This window comes from Carettochelys insculpta, chromosome 6, assembly GCF_033958435.1.
Source record: "Carettochelys insculpta isolate YL-2023 chromosome 6, ASM3395843v1, whole genome shotgun sequence".
Lineage (NCBI taxonomy): Eukaryota > Metazoa > Chordata > Testudines > Carettochelyidae > Carettochelys > Carettochelys insculpta.
Window position 1 is genome coordinate 69,240,038 of NC_134142.1, and position 21,464 is coordinate 69,261,501.

Genomic DNA, 21,464 nt, shown 5'->3' on the forward strand with positions numbered 1-21,464 from the left:
GAAGTGAACATGTCAAAGAGAAAGTGGATGTAGAGTGTGCAGCAGAAGTCATCACTGTAAACGGCAAATTAACTGAGGAGGTCGACAGATATAGTTATCTGAGCCAGCAGCTGAACACCGACAGCTCATAGGAAGGGGAAAGCTGTAGGAGGAAAAAGGCAGGTTGGGCAAGTTTTAACAAAATATAAACATACCTAAGGGATGATGAACTGCCCATGGAAAACAGGAAAGAACTATTTAAGTCTACTGTTCTGCTAGCCACATTACACAGAGCTGAAAGCTGTTCAAGGACAAAAGCAGAGGAAGAAATTTGCATTTAGCAATAATACAGTGCAAAGAAGCTTCAGACATAAATGGGGCCAACTGCAGCCATGTGGTGGTAAGAAGTGAAGAGGCACTCAGTCTGAACCTCCCCTTACACATCTGGCACTGAGTGAAAGCAGCACCAGAGTTGCAGACCAATGGACACTAGTTGTAAAATTTTCAGGCCTCAGATGCACAGCACATATGCTTGTGGGAAATACACAAAGACCAGCACTTGAAGAAGAATGAAACCTTGCAAAAACAGCAGCAAACTGTCCTATACTGTGCATTCCTAAGTAACCAAAAGGCAGAAGCTAAAAGCATTTTAAACATGATTTTGGCTTCAGACTTGTTATAAATAAATGTAATTATTTAAGAAACAGACCCTGCATCATTTACAGTTTTCTCAAATCCAGCTGACAAAACCTAGTCCAGATGTTTTTTGTGAAGGAACAACAACAAGCAACAAAGCCAGGCAAGAAATCGAAAACTTAACAAGTGGAGAAAGCATTAAGATGAAGAGTGGGGGGCAGAGAGAAAGAGGAGGAACCTGCCTGAAATCTGATGATATTTTAAAAGCAACACAATAGTTAAATTATTTTGTGTATAAGACGACACATTTATTAGAGTTTTTCCCTTCAAAGCCACAGGGGTTTGGCTAGCAAAGCCTGAAATTGTTGTTCCATAACCTTTGCTTTTAAATTAAACAAATGACCTCAGATTTTGGAGCAGCTTTCACTCAGGGGAGAGTAGTCCATTTAGAGAGTGCCAGAAACATATTTAATTGATACAAGTCCCAAGAACTCCTCAAATGAGTGCAGGTGTCCTGCACATAGATTTAAAGGAAATTACTAAAAGTTCATGGAGCTTCATCAAAATGTGAGACGTGAAGGGAGGAACATGAAAGGCTCTGTATCAAAAGGGTAAATTCAATTCAGGAGATATTAATCTGATTAGCTAAGAGGTACTGCAAATCGGATATGCTCCATTGTGCACCATATCCAACCTGGACAGATGGAGGAGCTTTTGTGCTCCATTTTCTGACATATAATTAGTTTTTCAGAGGTGATCATGTTACGGATACAAAGTTAAAAAAAGTAATTCAGAAGTAGCATATACAGTACTAGCTTGTAGCAAGAGGCATTGCTAACTTTTATTTCCTTGAGTCACTCTGGAAACTGCCTCCATCAGGAGATGACTTTGCTGTTTGTGTTTCAGCCTGAATGCTCCCTACACCTGCCTGACAGAAAACCAGTCCAGCAACATCCCTAAACAAAGAGCCCTATATAGAGCTTTGAAAACCCAGACTTCCGCAGACTGCCAAACTCAGGCAAATTTTATAAATTACAGCATTTTATCTAAACTATGAGTAACTGTCAGACTCTCTTAGCTCTCCTTCTCTTCTGCCATATGCCCTCCCACCCATCACTGGGAGTTACTAGAATCTTTGAATGTATGTAAACAGAATAAAATCTCCTTTCCAGTCAGGCTCCTCCTTCCTGACTTCTGTTTCAATCTATTGTTTTCACTACCATGACTGCGAATGATGAAGTCATGGACACTGGATTGTGAAATCAGTAAACAATATAGGCAGGCTGGTGGAAAACACTCATTAAATGGTCTCAGAATAAATAAATTTGTTAGTCTTTAAAGTGCTACAGGACTGCTTGTTTCTTATTAAATGGGTAAGTTCCTGTTTGACACGCAGACAACCCATTGGTAAGGAGAGATGCTGGGAAAACAACAAAAAACCCAACTTGTCAAGAAGTGTCAGTGTTTCTTCACAATATTTAGAATCTTATTATGGCACAAAAAAGGAGTCACAGGTCAAATAGATGGGACAATGGTACTTCCAACTCCACAGATGACCACCCAAATTCTAGGTGGCTCCAGATTCTTAAATATATTAATTTACCACTGTTCTCATTGATTTATCTGGGCCGACCATAGTAGGGAGACCTGGAAATCTCAATTTTGCAGATTGCTGCAGGCACTATAGCCACTGTCCTATTGTCTGGAGTGGCACATGAACAAGAATGGCTACCTCAGATCAAACTATCAAAAACAGGGCAGATATCTCAACTAGCGATATGTTCCATAATTAGATTTCCCCCAGCCAGTAACAAATTGTGAATCCCTGGATCACTATAAGAGTCTACTATGGAGTCACAGTCCCCTCAGTCACTCAGACAAACTGTACTTGGTAATAAATTGTCATTACACCAACCGCTCTGCTCCCCCACACACCATACTCAAATTGTTTCCACTCCCAAGAGACCAGTCATTTACCCCAGATCAGCTGGTACCCTGGATCTTATACCAGACCCTTACAGACAATATGGCAATAAATTATTTAAAGGTCTATTAACTGAGAAAAAATAAATCAGGGTTATTTACAGGTTACAGCAAACAAACATCCACACATCAATGAGTGACGATCTAAATCCAAAGAGTGACAGAGTTGTAGTGATATGCCAATTCAAAGAGTCTTACAAGAGGTAGCCCCTGGGAAATTCTGGCTTCAGTTTGGCTCCGGCTCAGTCAGAGTTCAAATGGAAGAGATATGGAAAATTTTCCTGTAACCTTTTGTTTTATTTCCATCCTTCAGGATGAGCTTCCCTACATGTACCATTTCCCAGGTATCATAGGGCCATTAACCAGTCCTTTGTACTGCAACTTTCCCATTTGCTTTTGAGAGTCCTTCTGGACTGGTGGACGACCGTATTCCCTATAAGCTGAGATCTTGAGCAGCCACCCAGGAGAGATTCAGGTGCTGCCCAGCTGATTAGCAGAAAGCCCACAGATGCCCACAGCCAGCAGCATGTGTTTCTATTGCTGGTGCACATCCACATGTCTTGGTGCACATAACAAAACTTACTCTACCCATGGACAATAAACATTAGAGGGAACATTGGTGGGAGAGGGGGCAGATGACTTGTATGCCCAGGTTAACAAATTCAGAGCAAACATTCTCAAAGTTATTAGCAAAGCTTCTTCCAATTTTTCACCATTAATGGTCGGTGCGCTAGCATAGAGCAGCCCTCAGTGTTTTAACCACCATATCCTATAATTCTGCACAAAACAGGATCTAGGTAATGCTATGGTTAAAACCCCTGTGGATGCTGGATCCTTGTTGTAGTAAGATGGAAGGCCTAAGCCCATACAGCACGGGCCTGGTGTGAGGCCTGAGGCCTAGCAACAATGGACAAAACATGGCTCAAAGCAAAGCCAAGTTCTTTTAGTAGAGGCCTGCCTGTTGCTCACAGCTTAGCTCTGCTTTGAGCCATGTTTTATCCATTGTTGCTAGGCTTCAGGCATCACACCAGGCCTGTGCTGGATGGGCTTAGGCCTTCCATCTTACTACATTTGCCTTACCTAGAGCTTGGATCAGTGCTACAATGGAAACATTGCTACAGAGGATAACTTCAGATTTAAAAAGGCTACTGTAGACAAGGCCTTAGTACAGCCATGCTATGAAGATTAATTTATTTTAATCTTTCTATAAATCAAGTGTCCAGCAGTTTGTTGTTTGACTCATTTGTATTAGAGTAAGACAAGCAGCAGACAAATCCAATGCACACCCCGCTACATCCCCAGTCAGTGTGTGTAAGATCAGCTGCTTCACAACCAAAGGGAGGGCTGATAAAATCTGCCCATTTTGACTATAGTAAGAGATGAGCCATTTTGGTTGATTTTTTTTATTTTGGTTGAATTTATCCTTTTAGGAGCAGCCCAGCCCGGGAAAGAAGTTCACTCACATGCCAGAAACACCCCCAGCTCCAATGTCCAAAGAAAGTTAATGGGTTATAAACATGCATGATTTAGGACAATAAATCACAATTACAATAGTAAAGCAGGAAATCCACACACTATAAGCAGAAACACCAATACAGTCATTTTGATTACAAATAAGGGGAAGAGTAAATCATATGGTCTGCCTACAATTAACAAGGAGTCACATTTTCAAACATCCTGCAGTAAATCCAGAGCAAATCCAGCTGGAAACCAAACATGGAAGTGGAACCAGAACACAGGCATGAGACTTTGAAGTCTCTTCCCTCTCCCTCACACACACCCATCAACCCTGGGCCACTCTTGAGTGGTCTCATTTTGGAGAGAGCCATATGCTGTAGGGATTACTGTAGGTCAACTGCCAGCCCTTCACTGGGATGTTTTCTCATGCCAGTAAATCCCTCAAAGCCTACTCCCCTAATGAAAAGAGATCAGTTTCTAGTACTCTATAAACTCCATAGAACACAGGGTCGGATGCTAGTGACATACAAAGCCTCAGTTTTAATTCTATTTCCCTTACCTGACTCTTACCTTATGTGGTATTGCAGGGGTTCTGGGCAAACTGCTTAAAACTGGGCCACTTACAAACCAGGCAAGATTTTCTTTATCAATAAGGCAAACAAAACCAGCCACAAAAGAACATCTGCAGGCCCCACTGGCCAGCCAGAAGCAACACAAGCAAACCCACCAATTCTCCAGCTGCTCCTAATGCCCAAGCAGTAACCCTTCTTAATTCAGGTGAGTGGCTATGAAAGCCTATTTTACCAAATCCACACAGATTCTTTCAGCCCCCAAAGGGATCAGCCACATCTCCAGGTCAACATATAGTTAGACCTTGCACAAAACAGCAGGCTGTGCCAATCCTTTAGCATCTACAATATAAAGGTTTACTAACAAAGAAAAAAGAATAGGGTAAGAGAGAAAGTAGTATATCAGATACATCAATTAAAGCTGTCACTGCTGGCCAGTGGTGTTACATGCCGATTTCTTAAAAGTCTGATTACATCTCATGAGAGACAGGACCCCAGTTCACATAGGCTTAGTTCATGAGGACTGAAGACAAAATGGTCGCTGCCAGAGTCATATTTATAGACTACCATGTTGGGGGCAGGGAACCCTTTTTCCTCCACACAGGCAGTGGAGCATCACTGTCCCAGATTTCTGAGATGTGTATTTGACATTTGAGTCATCATCTCGGCTGGGAGGAGACCATGCCTCCCATTGTGAATCCTTAGCTCTACAGCATTTCTAATACAGATATTGACCTAATATCCATACCTACATTTACAAACATGGCACAGATACACAAATAACAGATAGATTCAGCGCATTACCAGCTTTCATTAGACACCTCACTTGCCCCACTTGACACAAGATTTGGTGCAAATTTAATACAACGGTCACAGAAATGTCTTTCATTTTTAATTTCGTTTTTTAAATTTAAAAATCCAGTAACATCACAGCCTATGTATATACAGAGCCGGGAACAGTACTTCCTGAACATTTTTTAAACAGAATTTAGGTGGTCAGTGAAAGCCAAACTGTTTAGAGTTTAGAAAATATATCTTGACCTTGGGTCCTGTCTTAAGTTAGGAAGTATGATGAGGACTCATCATGGCAAACCCCTCACATGGTAAAAGCATGATATATAAAGGACAGGACCATAGTTTAAATGTGTTCAAAATGTATGCCATAATTCTAAAAACTCAAATCACTTAATTTTCCTTTGGAAGTCTGAAGTGTTTATTAGTTATTAAAAATGTAAACTCTTCAGAATGAAATCATAACAAATCAGGAAAACAGGGCAGCAAATCTTTTATAACATCTTGGTACTTGAGTACAGAGCACCAGGGATATTCTTAAGCCTGAAACAAAGGAGTCTCTGGAAAGCACCCGGTGAAAATTTTTCTACCCGTTCATTCAGAATAATGTGTTTTATTACAACGTTCATTTTTCTGCTGAACAGCCCTGTTCCAATTTGCCATTGGCATGTGTCACTATCCATTTGCTGAAATGCTGCATGAAAATTAGGAGAGCCAGAGATGACCACTTGGATGATCATCAAATCTTACTGCCCATCATACCCATCAGAGGTCCTGTCGTCTGCATGAATACATGCAATGTAACTTCCAACAACAACCGTTCTAACTTGTTCCAGGAACTCTAAGTATGGTATACATCACTTATGGACTTCAGAAAGCTGAGATTTAAAAAGTGAAAGCTTTGTAGCCACTAAAACAAATTGTCAATATCACCAGTCAAAACATACAAAGTAAATATCTTTAAAGAAAACTTCTCTAAGTTCTGGAGCAGCATTGTCTCTTTTCCTTCCATACATTTTTATACAGTAAACTCTTTCATATCCAGCAACCCTGTCCCGGGGTGCCAGACATTCCAATATGCTCTGGGCAGGCACCGTGTGGGGAGCCACTCTGGGAAGGACCCTGCTCTGGGTGGCTCGCACATAGCCGCACCACATGGAGAGCCATTCAGAGAAGCTTGTGCATAACCATGCCATGAGCCACTCTGGTGGGGACGCCTTGGGCAGCTTGAGCATGGCTGAGTCACAAGAGGAGCTGCTCTGGGAGGAGGGAGTTGGATGGGAGAGCGGAGGAGCTATCGGCTGTACACACATGGGATGGAGCAACAGTTAATTGAGAAGTCCAGTTGTTTGACTACCAGGTAAAACAGAGTTTACTGTAAAAATAAATTGAAATACTTTATCATCAATTTGTGTGTACAGTGAAATTGATGTTTATGAGATTTACAGATAAACATCTAATCCTTCCAAGCCCCCCCCACTATTCAGTAAAGGCATTAATCTCCATTAACCTTACTGGGGTCTGTTCCCTCTTCAGTGCTCATATGCAACTCAATTTTAAATGGCATTTTTCCTTTCTCCAAGTGCACATGTAACTCGAAACTGCTTTGGGCTCTTTCCAACGGCAGCTCTGTAAGAGTTGGTTACACAAGTTCCATTAAATTAATGGGACATACTCTCTTCTCCCTGACAAATGTATGTACATAAATCCAGCTAACATTATAAGGCCTATTAAAGGGAGAATATAGTCAAGACATCTTGATGGCTGCATAAATATCTGTCACTGAAAACAAAACAAAACAAAACAAAACAAAAAACAAAACCCACAGGTGTTTCTCTCCTTACTCTCCAAATACACATAGTAATCAGAAAGTTAATGCTCACGGATTCATATCCAAAAAGGTAGACTGTTTATGATTTGCCCTTTTAATAAAAAAGGACTTTAGTTAAATTGGATAATGGCTGACAAATTCTCAGTATTTCACAAGATGCTAAGACAAAACATTTCTTCTGCAGAAGAAACTTGTATAAACCTGTCCGTAAAGTTTTTAAGGTGCTTACAGCCATAATATTAAGAGAGTAATCTAATGCATGTCCAAATGTTAAAACAAAAAGCAGTCAAGTAGCACTTTAAAGACTAGCAAAATAGTTTATTAGGTGAGCTTTCGTGAGACAGTCTCACTTCTTCAGACCATAGCCATACCAGCACATACTCAATATTTAAGGCACAGAGAACCAAAAATAGTAATCAAGGTAGACAAATCAGAAAAAAATCATCAAGGTGAGCAAATCAGAGAGTAGAGGGGCAGAAGGGGGAGGGGGAGGGCGTCAAGAATTAGATTAAGCCAAGTATGTAAACGAGCCCCTATGACCCAGAAAATTCCCATCCATTCAAACCACGTGTTAATGTGTCGAATTTGAATATAAAAGAGAGTTCAGCAGCCTCTCTTTCCAGACTGTTGTGAAAATTCCTCTTCAGTAAGATGCAGACTTTTAAGTCGTTAACAGAATGGCCCACTCCATTAAAATGCTGGCTGACTTGTTTGTGGATCAGGAATGTTTTTATATGTGTTTTGTGCCCATTAACTCTTTGTCTAAGAGGCCGTATCTACACTAGCCCCAAACTTCGAAATGGCCATGTAAATGGCCATTTCAAAGTTTACTAATGAAGCGCTGAAATACATATTCAGCGCCTCATTAGCATGCGGGCGGCCGCGGCACTTCGAAATTGATGCAGCTGGCCGCCGTGCGGCTCGTCCCAACGGGGCTCCTTTTCGAAAGGACCCCACCTACTTCAAAGTCCCCTGATTCCCATCTGCTCACAGGAATAAGGGGACTTCGAAGTAGGTGGGGTCCTTTCGAAAAGGAGCCCCGTCAGGATGAGCCACGTGGCAGCGAGCCGCATCAATTTTGAAGTGTCGCGGCTGCCCACATGCTAATGAGGCGCTGAATATGTATTTCAGTGCTTCACTAGTAAACTTCGAAATGGCCATTTACATGGCCATTTCAAAGTTTGGGGCTAGTGTAGACATAGCCAAAGAGTTTGAAGTCTGTCCAATATACAAAACATCTGGGCATTGTTGGTACATGATGGCATATATGATGTTAGTTGAGGAACATGAGAATGTGCCTGTGATTCTGTGAATAACCTGGTTAGGTCCAGTGATGGTATCTCCAGAATAGATATGTGGACAAAGCTGGCAGTGGGCTTTGTTGTAAGGAAAAGTTCCAGGACTGGTGTTCCTGCAGTATAGACTGTGGTTGTGGGTGAGAATCCTCATAAGGTTGGGAGGTTGTCTGTAGGAGAGAACAGGCCTATCACCTAGAGCCTTCTGGAGTGTGGCATCCTGATTAAGGATAGGTTGTAGGTCTTTAATAATTTGTTGCAGTGGTTTGAGTTGGGGACTGTAGGTAATGACCAGTGGTGTTCTGTTCTTGGCTTTGTTGGGCCTATCTTGGAGTAGCTGGTCTCTGGGTATTCATCTGGCCCTGTCAATTTGCTTTTTTATTTTTCCTGGTGGGTAATTCAGGTTTATGAATATTTGGTAAAGATCTTGTAGTTTTTGGTCTCTGTTAGGAGGATCAGAGCAAAGCAATTGTATGTAAGGGCTTGACTGTAAACAATGGCTCTAGTTAGGTGTGCAGGATGGAAGCTAGAAGCGTGTAGGTAAGTATAGCTATAGCTTCCATCCTGCACACCTAACTAGATCCATCGTTTGCATACTTGGCTTAAGCTAAATCTTGACTCCCCCTCACCCCCCCCCTTCTGCCCCTTACTCTCTGATTTGCTCACCTTGATAATTTTTTACTGATTTGTCCACCTTGATTACTATTTTTTGGTTCTCTGTGCCTTAAATATTGAGTCTGTTCTGGTATGGCTATGGTCTGAAGAAGTGGGTCTGTCCCACCAAAGCTCACCTAATAAATTGTTTTGTTAGTCTTTAAAGTGCTACTCGACTGCTTTTTTGTTTTTTAGAGCATGAAGAAGCGAAGTGATAGTGTGAGGGTCTCCATGAATCAAAGATGAGTCTCTTGCCTTGCCCTCTATACTAAATTTCTTAGCCCAAAGGAAGAAAGGGCCTACTTGGGCAGGGCTCTGTGGTAGCTTCCAACCTTCCACAAATTGGAAGTCCACTGTTGTTCCGTAGTCTAATACAGTTTAAGATCACTGTGATGAGCAAGACTGAAAGGACATTCTAAGTTCACTGTCACACTTATGAATTTAATTTGTGATTGTGCTTGGCATGGTGTGGTAGTTCTCTTCCTCCTAGGGCCATGGCTGCCTGTTGTCATGCCGTGGCTCTCCATGCAGGGCAGTTTCATGTCTCTCCCCTTCAGGGGTGGTCCATAAACAAAACGTAAGGGATCAACACAAATAACCTGGATTAGTAAGGGGAGGAAATGCTGCATCAGGTTAAACAAATATTAGAAGTAGATCAATTTGTGCTTGTTTTAAAGAGAATGAAAGTGAACACCAGTCTCTCCAGAGCCAGCAGAAATCTACAGAGCAAGTCAAGGAATAACTCAACTTTCTCAAGCAAGTTTTAAGTCAGCAATTAGTCAAATGAGACTAAAGAAACCTGACAGTTTCCTCCCTATCTGCCTCCCTTTTCTTATGCCTTTGTATCTCCAAAGAGGGTATCTCCAAAGAGGGCCTTTGTATCTCTTCTTGTCCACAGCAACATGCTCATGACCTTTGCCCAAACAAGATAGGGCATTTGTTTGATCTCTGCAAGATTTTGGTTCTGCAGCTTATCAGAGAGACTTTCAGTTTAGATGGGTCTTCCAGTGGGTTATATCATCATATCCCCTCTATACCACAGTAGGGCTACGTCTATACGGGGATGCTACACCAAAATAGCTTATTTTGATGTAGCAAAATCGAAATAAGCTATTTTGATGAATAGCGTCTACACGTCCTCCAGGGCTGGTGCCGTCGACGTTCAACATTGACGTTGGGCAGCAGTACATCGAAGTAGGCGCTGCAGGGGAGCGTCTACACACCACAGCGGCCCAGATCGAAATAAGGGTGCCAGGAACAGCTGCAGACTGGGTCACAGGGCGGACTAGTACTTCCCGGGCAACAGCAAGCCACTCCCTTAAAGGGCCCCTCCCAGACACATGCAGCCTGCACAGCATGTGATCTGCAGAGCCGCAAGCACGCACACCCTGTGGAAGCAGCATGGACCCCCAGCAGCAGCAGCAGCAGCCGCCGCCGCCAGAGGTCCACACACCCGCCCCTGGAGGAGCAGTGCTTGCCCTGCTTAGTGCCATGCAGGAGGCAGCTGACCATCTTTTATTTGAGGAAGATGAGCTGCCCCCAGGGGAGGAGGAAGCAGCCCCAGACCTTGCTGCCCTCCCAGCCCCGCCCCGCCACACACGCTGCCGGCTGTGGAGCTACCCCACAAGCACGGACTGGTGGGAGTGGCTGGTGCTTGGCGAGTGGGACAACGACCGCCGGCTCCGGAATTTCTGGATGAGCCGGCAGACATTCCTGGAGCTCTGCCAGTGGCTCACCCCTGCCTTACCGCACCAGGACACCTCCATGCGACGTGCCCTCACGGTCGAGAAACGGGTCGGCATCGCTGTCTGGAAGCTGGCCACTCCAGACAGCCACCGATCCATAGGGCAGCAGTTCGGTGTGGGCAAGGCCGCCGTCGGGGCTGTCCTCATGGAGGTAAGAGGACCCGGGGGGGGGGGGGGAAACCAGGGGGGAGCCCGGGGGGGGAGCCCTCAGGGGGAGTGGGGGAGCCCAGGGGTGGAGGGCCAGACACACCCTGCACACCCCTCACCGGTGCTCTCTCATGTCCTTCCCTAGCAGGTCGTCCGCGCAATCAATGCCCTGCTCCTCCACAGGCTCGTGAGGCTTGGGGACCCGAATGCTGCCATCGCGGGGTTTGCCAGACTGGGCTTCCCAAATTGCTTTGGGGCTCTGGATGGGACCCATATCCACATCCGTGCCCCGGAGCACAGCAGAGGATGCTTCCTCAATAGGAGGGGATACCATTCTGTGGTCCTCCAGACCTTGGTGGACAGCCGGGGCCGCTTCCTGGACATTTATGTTGGGTGGCCTGGCAGCACCCACGACGCCCGGGTCTTCAGAAATTTGGGCCTGTGCCGCCAGCTGGAGGCGGGGACCTACACCCCCCAGCGGAAGATCCCTGTGGGGGACACCACCATGCCTCTCTGTGTTGTCGCAGACACGGCGTACCCCCTCCAGCCCTGGCTCATGCACCCTTACACGGGCCATCTCACAGCCAGCCAGGAGCGGTTCAACACGCCCTTGAACCATGCACGCCAGGTGGTCGAGCGCACTTTCGGCCACCTCAAAGGGCGCTGGAAGCGTCTCCTCACCCACCTGGATGCAGGGCTCACCAACATCCCCCAGGTTGTGGGCGCGTGCAGCGCACTCCAGAACCTGATGGAGAGCAAGGGAGAGGCCTTCTTCCAGGGCTGGGCTGTGGAGGCTGGCAGGGCCGACGTCCAGCCACCCGCTGCCCCCAGTCGCCAGGTCGACTCTGAGGGGATCCAGGTCCAGGAGGCCCTGCAGGCCCATTTTGACCAGCTTGCGGGGTGAACGCTGGCAGGGTCAGCTGCGGGTGAGCCACCCACTGCACACCCCCCCATCCTCCAAAACACTCCCTGCCCCCACGCCCACACCACAGAGAACTCAAGAGCACACACCCCCCCACACACTTTTCTTTGAAATAAATGGAAATGTTCTTTCAAACAAAACAGTGCAACCTTATTATTAACAGAAGAAAAGGGGGGAACTATGTACATGGTGGGGCAGCTACTAAAACAGGGGTCCAACAAAAACTATTTACAAATGGGGGAATATGTACAAAGGGCGGGGGGCCACGTCCTCAGCCCCACACCCTAATGTCCAGTGCCCGGTGTTGGGGGGCGCGACCCACATCTCGGCCGGAGCCCTGGTCGAGGCTGGGTGGGGGCCAGGAGAACCAGCAAATACGGCCGGCCGGTGTCCGCAGGCCCATGGTCCCCCTCGGCAGCCGGCCCCAGGGTGGCAGACGGTGGAGGGACAGCAGGTGGAGCGGCGGGCAGAGCGGAGGGGGGGCCCAGGTGCTGCGCAATGCGCTCAAAAGTGCGCATGAAGGCCCCCCAAGCCTCCTGGCACCAGGCCAGCACTCGCTCCTGGAGCTCTAGCTGCCGCTCCTCCACCTGCAGGCGCCGCTCCGACACCTCCAGCTGACGCCGGAGGGTCACGAGCAGCTGGGGGTCTGTGGCTGTCCGCGGGTGGCTCCTCCATCGGCCTCGTCTTGGGGCAGGTCGGTGCTCCGCCGAGGGGCTGGCCTGCTGGGATGGCCCCGGTGGGCTCTCCGGGACCACGGACACCTCGTTGGCGCTCTCCGGGCCCTCCAATGGTGCAGATGCAGAACACGGGGGGCATAAGAGTGGAGACAGCCGTTAGTGTGGGCCCTGACCCATGGCCCTTGTCCCCCCACCCCTCTGCTGCTGGTTCCCCATCCCCGTCCCCCGGAGATGCTGATGATGATGATGGGTGTCCCACCCCCTCCGGGGGACCCTAGGTTCCACTCCCCACATCCCGAGGGATGGGGCATGGCGCTGTCCTGCTGGGGGGCAGGGGCTGATGCACTCTTCTGAGGGACATGCCACTGCTGTCCTTGGGGCCATGGTCATCTGGGCGTGTGGAGGGCCCTGGTCACGTCTCCTGTCCCCGCCCCTTAACCCCAGGGGTGTGCACCGGGGGGGGTTACATACCTGACGGTCCGCTCCCACATCTGGGGGACACCCATTGGGTGGACGCCCTGCTGGAGTTGCAGGACGGGAGGGTGATTCGGAGGCCCCTGTCGCTGGAGGAATCCCCATCTTCCTCCTCCGGTGTCCCAGGGATGGGCTCCTGGGTGGGCCCCTGGGGTGCAGGGCTTACCTCCGGGGCGGACTCTGTCTCCGGGGCCTGCTGGGGCTTGTCGGCCGAGGTGTCAAGAGTGGCCGGGGGTGGGGGGGGGAGGTGTACCGGGGGCCCAGGATGGACCTGAGCTGCCTGTAAAAGGGGCAAGTGGCGGGGGCGGCCCCAAATCGGCTGGCCGCGTCCCGGGCCCAGGCGTAACCCTGCCGCAGCTCCTTGAGTTTACTCCTGACGTGGGCAGGAGTGCGGGCAGGGTGACCCCGGGCAGCCAGGCCCTCGGCCAGCTGAGTGAACGCATCTGCGTTCTGCCTCTTGCTCCCCATTACCTGGAGCACCTCCTCCTCGCCCCAGAGCCCCAGCAGGTCCCGGATCTCGGCCTCCATCCAGGAGAGGCCCCACTGCCTCTTCCCTGGCTAGCTGCCAGCCTGGGAGCCCTGGCTCCCCTTGGGGGGGTGCCCTGGGGGCGCTTGGGGGGCTGGCTGGCTGCCATGGGGTGCAGGATTGTGGCTTGGGGCTGCTGAGGCCTGTGCAGGCTGGGCACATAGCAGTGCTGCTGCCTGCACGAGCTCTCAGCTTCCTGTACAGAAAATAAGGGGGCAGGGAGCTTTAAGGGGCTGCTGCACGCGGCCACCATAGAGCTCAGGGGCTAAAGAGAGTGTCTCTCAACCCCTCAGCTGATGGCCGCCATGGAGGACCCCGCTATTTCGATGTTGCGGGACGCGGATCGTCTACACGTGCCCTAGTTCAACATTCAATGTTGAAGTAGGGCGCTATTCCCATCTCCTGATTGGGATAGCGACTTCGACGTCTCACCGCCTTACGTCGATTTCAACTTCGAAACAGCGCTTGCCACGTGTAGACGCGGCGGGCACTATTTCGAAGTTGGCACAGCTACTTTGAAGTAGCTGGCTCGTGTAGACGCGGCTTAGGAGTGGCTTGATTATTCCTAAACCAGGAATGTCTAGTCTTAATCCTGATCATCTCCACTCATGGGAATGTACAGATTCCTTTGCATCTTGCAGAATAAATAAGCAGTAAAACAAAGAAATGAATTAACTAATAAATTATCTGTATTTTACTTTCTCTTCTGTTCAGAAAACATCCATGCAAACAGATGGCATTTTTTCTAATTATTTTTCACGCAAAACTATTAAGTAACTTTTTTAGAATGTTGTTTACCCTGCACCTTGCTATTCAAGCTTTGCTGCAAATATGGGATAATGTGGTAAAGGAGTGTCTAGGTGGATGGAAAGAGATTAGTGAATTAGTAGTTTCTATTCCTTGAATGGATGTGCATTTCCTTTGAAAATACAGATTTCTGGGACAAATAGTCAAGGAAACCTATTTTAGAATTTGCTTTCCACTGAGATTCAAACATGCAAGCCTCGAATTCACTTTCTCCATGAGTGCCTGTGGTGACACAACCCAATCATGTGAATGTTCGCAAAAGCAATATGGAAAAGATAAACTATGGCCACATGTGAATTTAAGCATGTGAATACTAATCACAGAAAATGTTTTGCAATAGTTAAGCTCTACTTCTAATATGTTTAACCTGATGCAGCATTTCCTCCCTTTACTAATCCAGTTTATTTGTGTTGATCCCTTATGTTTTGTTTATGGACCACCCATGAAGGGGAGAGACATGAAACTGCCCTGCATGGAGAGCCAAGGCATGACAACAGGCAGCCATGGCCCCAAGAGGAAGAGAACTACCACACTATGCCCACCAGCAAAGAGATGCTAAGCAGTGAGCCTCCCTCAACTGTCTCCTTCGATACACTGCAAACTTTAGACAATAGGGGGCTCATAGACACTGGCCCTGGGAGGACAAGCATAAGGTGTTCCAGAGTGCCAGACCCTTGTGTGGCCCTCAGTGGGCCCTCATCCAGATCCCAGTGGAGTAGAAAGGATAAGGCTCCCCTACCAATTGCCCCTCCCACCCACATGCTGAAGGTCCCATGCTCTGACTCCCACAAGCACAGCCTGTCACACACCATCACTCAGACATTTTTTGATTTCAGAGCTGTAAAATGGGCATGATACTTACTTGCATCATAGGGGTGTTGGTAGCTTAGCCCATGCATGTTTTTATAGACATTTGAGCTTGTTAGCTGATAAGAACAATAAAATTGCAAAGTAGTAGTAGTAGTAGTAGTAGTAGTAAGTTGTTTGGTGGTAATACCAAGTAAGTTTGGAGGGTGTCAGTCCAATTCCCCAGTGTCCACAGTGCAAAAACCAACATGACAGCTGAATCTCTTGATGGCAGATTAGAAACATACCAAATGGGTCTGAACTCCTTTTTCACTCTCCGAGTTGGTCAATATAAGGCAAGATAGTGGTAGTTAGTGGAAGAATTTGTAGGACACACTTGCATTTTTGATGCATGTTTTGTCCTGAAGCACCTGAATGAGGTGAGACTATTGACTTTTGAATTTGATTTTTTTTTAATTAAGTGAATTCATGCTGCTGAAAGGTGCTATGGTGACACTCATGCGATTTGAAGATTTCTGTTTATTTCCTGAACAAAAACAAAAGTTCAAAGCAATGGCATCAGAAAATTTAGACACACATCTAACTCCCAATACCATCCATGATAGCTGGATTTATGTACATACATTTGTCAGGGAGAAGAGAGTATGTCCCATTAATTTAATGGAACTTGTGTAACCAACTCTTACAGAGCTGCCGTTGGAAAGAGCCCAAAGCAGTTTCGAGTTACATGTGCACTTGGAGAAAGGAAAAATGCCATTTAAAATTGAGTTGCATATGAGCACTGAAGAGGGAACAGACCCCAGTAAGGTTAATGGAGATTAATGCCTTTACTGAATAGTGGGGGGGGCTTGGAAGGATTAGATGTTTATCTGTAAATCTCATAAACATCAATTTCACTGTACACACAAATTGATGATAAAGTATTTCAATTTATTTTTACAGTAAACTCTGTTTTAACTGGTAGTCAAACAACTGGACTTCTCAATTAACTGTTGCTCTGTCCCATGTGTGTACAGCCGGTAGCTCCTCCGCTCTCCCATCCAGCTCCCGCCTCTCCATATTTCACATATAATAAGGAATCCAGAATATGCTGATGAACTGAAAAAGTGGTGAGTGATACCCTATACTTAAGAGCCCTGCATGGACATAAAACTGGTGTCCACATCCATGTTTGAAAAAAATGATCTGTGTATATCCACATTGGAGGATGTGGATAATGGCAGACACAAAGCAGATATCCAGAAATTTCAGGGTTCTACACACAAAATTTCACATCCACACCTGTATCTGCAAAAATGAGCTTCAGATACCCCTGGATCTGCAGAGCACTAACTATATTGCACAGACTAGGTGACAAAATGCCTCAATTCAATGCTTCCTGTAGAAGACTTTCTACTATTTAGCAGGACCTCTTGAACATCTTTTGAGTAAGTCTGTTCATGAATGTCTAGTCATGGTGCATTCATACATTATTTGAAGAGACTGTACACTTTAAGTAAACTTGATCTTGGGAGATGAGCATTGAGTCAAATGGAAATTAAATTAGAGGTTTCACAGACAGCAACAAGAGAATAGAGGACCAGTGCTTATGTGTCTACACTGGGCAATAAGTATGTACACTAGCCTGGTTCTGACCAGCATCTGATGAAGTGAGTCTGTGCTCACGAAAGCTCATGCTCAAAACTTTTCTGTTAAGTCTATAAGGTGCCACAGGACCCTTCATTGCTCTAGCCTGGTTCTGTTTTCTTTTTAACAACACCTGTCTACAGGCTGTGGAATTCTCCTGTGATCACTGTGAGAACTGGTGTAAGGGCATAGCTGATCAGACCCACCACAAAGTTGCCAAAACTCAGAAGGAAAGTGGAAACCACCTAACTATATCCTGCCAAGTTGAAAATTTGACATCAGCTCAGCAATACTATTTGAGAAACCCACTAGAGGAAAAACCTTGCTTGCGACAGCAGAGGGGGCCTTTAACGCAGCTAAATTCTAAATAGGGAACTAAAGTACAATTTTCTGCTGCATGAGGTATGGGCCCAGATATTCTTGAAATAGCTAGGAACTGCCGTTACCACAGAAGGTGGTGAGTAGGTCTGAATTAGAATTACCTTTTCTTCTCACTGATGGATACACAGAGAAATTAGTGCTATTATTATTGCATGAAAATGTGTAATTATTGCTTCAATTTCTATTCAAAATGCAATGTCCCAAAATTAGTATAGAAAGAAAATGCAGTATTACATGAAAGGTGTTACAAGACATGATGTGCTTGCATTACATCAATGTAATATTGAGCTCTGCAGCTTGAGTCACTGTCCTTGAACAACTTGTGTATAACTCAGGGGACACAAATAAAGTTTATCCTTTTCTGACTTGTGGAAAGGTGTTTCTCTTTTGACTTTTTGATAATTACAATCAACGAACAGGAGCATAGGATAAACCATATCAGATCAAGACAGTGGTCTGCTCCATATGTTGCCTCTCACAATGGCATCAGAGGAAAAGGGAAAACCCTCTAGTGCACAAGGCTAATCATGCATAAGAGATACCACAGAGGAAAATACTAGAAAACTTGACATTGCAAATTTTTGTGGACCCTAGTAAATGTAGTTTTTGGTTAAAATGGAAGATTTTCCCCATTAAATGATGGAAGTTACAAAGGAGTTTAAAAATGTTTTTGAACTCTGGTTATATTGTATGTTATGCTTAATAACCATAATCCCACATGCTCCCATAACCACAATACTATGTGCCTCTGAATACATACAGGACACTGCAAATGACAGTGGGGATTTGTGCCAGTATCAAGCTTCAGTTGTGATAAAATGAAACTCATACCTTCAAACACAGACAAGTTATCAACTGGAGACACTGGGCCTGCTTGGATATCAAGGCCATTGCTCAGCCGTGTGGTAATCTGATTTGTCAAGATAACCTGCAAGTAGGAGAGAAAATTAATTATACCTAATGGAGGGCTACCAGCAGCCCAAAAGAGGACTACAATATACAAAGACAGACAGACATCTCCATACTCTGATCTTCATCAAGTTCATTTCTTCTAAAAATTTGGAGCTACCTGTAATAGCTTGTCAAAAGGATATATAGTAAAAAGCACAGCAAACCAAAGAGATGTTCAAAGTTAATGAAAGACAAAATGCTACCCACCCTGTATACCTAGATTGCCTTTTTTCAAGAGAGACCGTAATGGAGTATTGCCCCAGAGAAGTAGCGTTGCAAGGATTTTCCATTTTCCCCTTTTAGCACCTCCATTTCCCGTCATTCTAGGACCCTGCTAAGTCACCTTTCAAGTTCAGTCCCCTTCTGGGAAAACAAAAGTTCAACTTAAAATCCAAACGTACAAACTAGAGGCCCTGCTGCAGCTCCACTGGCAAGCAGACGTTGGGCTTGAAGAAAGTTCTAGACAGAAGCCAGTCGTAATACACAGCCAAAGTGTATGGGCCAGGCCCCACGCTGGCCGTGGGAGGGGTGGGTCTGGCACGATGCGGGGGAGGCCATGTGGAGGCTGGGCTGGGTCCCGTGCTAGCCAGAAAAGGGGCTGGCACTGTCTGTACGGGGGCTCCATTGGGGGCTGCACTGGCCAGGGAGGAGCTCCATTGGTGGGGCTGGACTGGGCCCCAAGCTGGCTGCAGAAGGGGCTGGGACCGGTACAGTGCAGTGGAAGCTCCATTGTGGGGCTGGGCCAGGCCCTGCACTGGCTGGAGAAGGGGCTGGGACTGGTTCGGTGCAGTGGGAGCTCCACTGGGGGGGGCGTGCCATGCGAGCACTAGGTGGAGGAGAGGCTGGCATGGTGTGGTGGGGGCCTCCATCAGAGCTGAGCTGGGCTGGGCGAGGCTAGGCCCTGCGCTGGTTGAGGGGAAGGGCTGTGCCTGGCACAGTGTGCCAGGGGTGGGGGAGGGGGAGAGACCATGGTAGAACATTGCCCAGATTGGCTGCAACTGACACAGTGGAAGAAGGCACAAGGTTTGCCTAAGGGCTGCTCTAAGTTGCACACAGCTACAATGGCTCCATGAGGCCCTTTTGGCAGCTCGGCAGCACATAGGGTAATGACACCAAAGCACTAACATGATTCCTGTGCCAGGTACAAAGAAGTGGATTGACAAAGAGCTGGCTCCTTACACTTACATTCTGACTGCTTTGTGTCACTACAATGGCATCCAACAACATGGCACAGAAGGGACTGTGGATCTTTTCCAGTTGGAATAATCATAAAAATTATGCCCCATATGCTTGCAGGACTGGGTGTTAAGGTTCATTGTGGAAGTTTTTTACAAAAGAGAAACCTCAGAATTCAGGCTGTCAGGCAACAATCTGGTACACAGCACTAATGTCACTATCATCACAAGACCCCCAGCACAGAGCAAATAGCTCAGACAGCCAACGGAAAACAACCTATTCAAGACAATGGATGAGTCAGGCCCCTAGAAATCAGTTTTGTGATTATATCAGGATAAACCACAATACAAATGGTAAGCCAAAGTCCAAGGCACAAGCTTGATAGAATCTTACAGAAAACTCCAAATAAAGAGAGGCAGATGTAAAAAGGAGGGATTTCACATCAACATTATACAGTTTGAAAGGAAAAACTGCAATGATTAGTTGTAATACTGAACATTAAATAAATATTTGTTATATGTATATATGCATTCCAGCATGGTATGATGTTTTTATTGGTACAAAGTTTGCACTGACCACATTACTCATATGTGTCAAAGGCACCATGAGTGATGCAGTCAAACCAAACCTGGGCCAAGATAAACAAAATATGATGGCCCAGTATACAGTTTATGTCACACATCTGAGAGAAAAGCTACTGTATTTAATTTTTTTCAAATTAGAGGTACCATATTTCATATCCTTCCCTTCCAATGGATTCTATGGGCTTCAAACTGAGAGAAAACAAGTAATTGCATAACTGGGCTCTATCTTTCAGGTTGTTCAGCTCTCCCTATGTCCAGGAACCTTGTGACATTTTTGGATGGAGGATTATAATCATCTTCACTGTTTACTTTATAAACCAGCCATTCTTCCGATTCTGGCTTTCACGGGATTAGAGTTCAGTTTCTCTCTGGACAGATCATGAGGGATCACTCCCCATTTACAGCATCTGTAAAGTGACTGTTAAAATGGTGCATTTTTATTCAAATAATCTGGCCCTGATTTAGGGTGGTAACTAAGCATGTGCTCACATTCCATCGATTTCAATGGTAGTTGAGCATGTGTTTAACTATGTAACATCAAATTCCGCTTCAGGTCCACATGTGCAACCCCAATGCCTGAAAGGTCTACCCTCAGTTATAGCTGTGTATCTCCAATGTCATCAACCAGTCGTACAATTCTGAGTCCCCTACTTTCCCAGTCCGAGCCTGATTTTCAAGGTTGAGTACTCTTGGCTCCCATTGGCTTAAATTCGAATTGTGGGCACTCAGCAAAGGATGGCAGCCTGGCCAAAGTGTCTCAGGCTGGGCAACAAAAATAAATTAAGTCCCAGGAATTAGAGGACATTTCTGAAAATGGAAGTTTTCAAATACAGGCTAATAAGTTTAACACAAAACTCCAAACAACATACCCACACACAACTATCTACTATCAAAACAAAAAAGCGGTAAAGTAGCACTTTAAAGACTAACAAAATAATTCTCAATGTGAGCAATTTTTTTTTCTGATTTGTCAACCTTGATTACTATTTTTGGTTTTCTGTGCTTTAAATATTGAGTCTGTTCTGGTATGGCTCTGGTCTGAGGAAGTGGGTCTGTCCCATGAGAGCTCATCACCTAATAAATTATTTTGTTAGTCTTTAAAGTGCTACTTTACTGATTTTTTGTTTTGATAGTATATAGACTAGCACGGTTTTCTCTCTATAACTATGCACTAGCTATAGTAAGAGGTTTTACCTTCCTAAAATAGGACTTTAGTACAGCAGGTCATCCCATTTGTAACAGTGGCAGTGACATGAGGTTTCTCAGCACACAGACTCATCCAATTCAGTAGCCAGAATGCCATCCCCACTTTATTCTGGCACCAATAGGCCACAACTATTAAATTCCCTCAGTGTCATCTTCACCGGCTCGAAAAGCGCACTTAGTCACCACCTCCTGATCCATATAAATGGTTCACCAGCAACTGCTGACCCTAACAAACAGG

The 21,464-nt window shown here is 45.9% G+C and overlaps 1 protein-coding gene across 3 annotated transcripts in view; it reads right to left on the reverse strand.

The window, feature by feature from the left end:
• RAD51B (RAD51 paralog B) overlaps positions 1-21,464 on the reverse strand; it is a 620,032-nt gene that overhangs the window by 308,130 nt on the left and 290,438 nt on the right. For all 3 annotated transcript variants that reach the window (XR_012645976.1, XM_074997206.1, XM_074997205.1), the window contains exon 8: positions 18,141-18,237. Coding sequence is in view for 2 of the 3 variants with exons in the window: in XM_074997206.1 (XP_074853307.1) it covers positions 18,141-18,237 (97 nt within the window). In the remaining variant the exon portion in view is untranslated. The remainder of the gene's footprint in view (positions 1-18,140; positions 18,238-21,464) is intronic.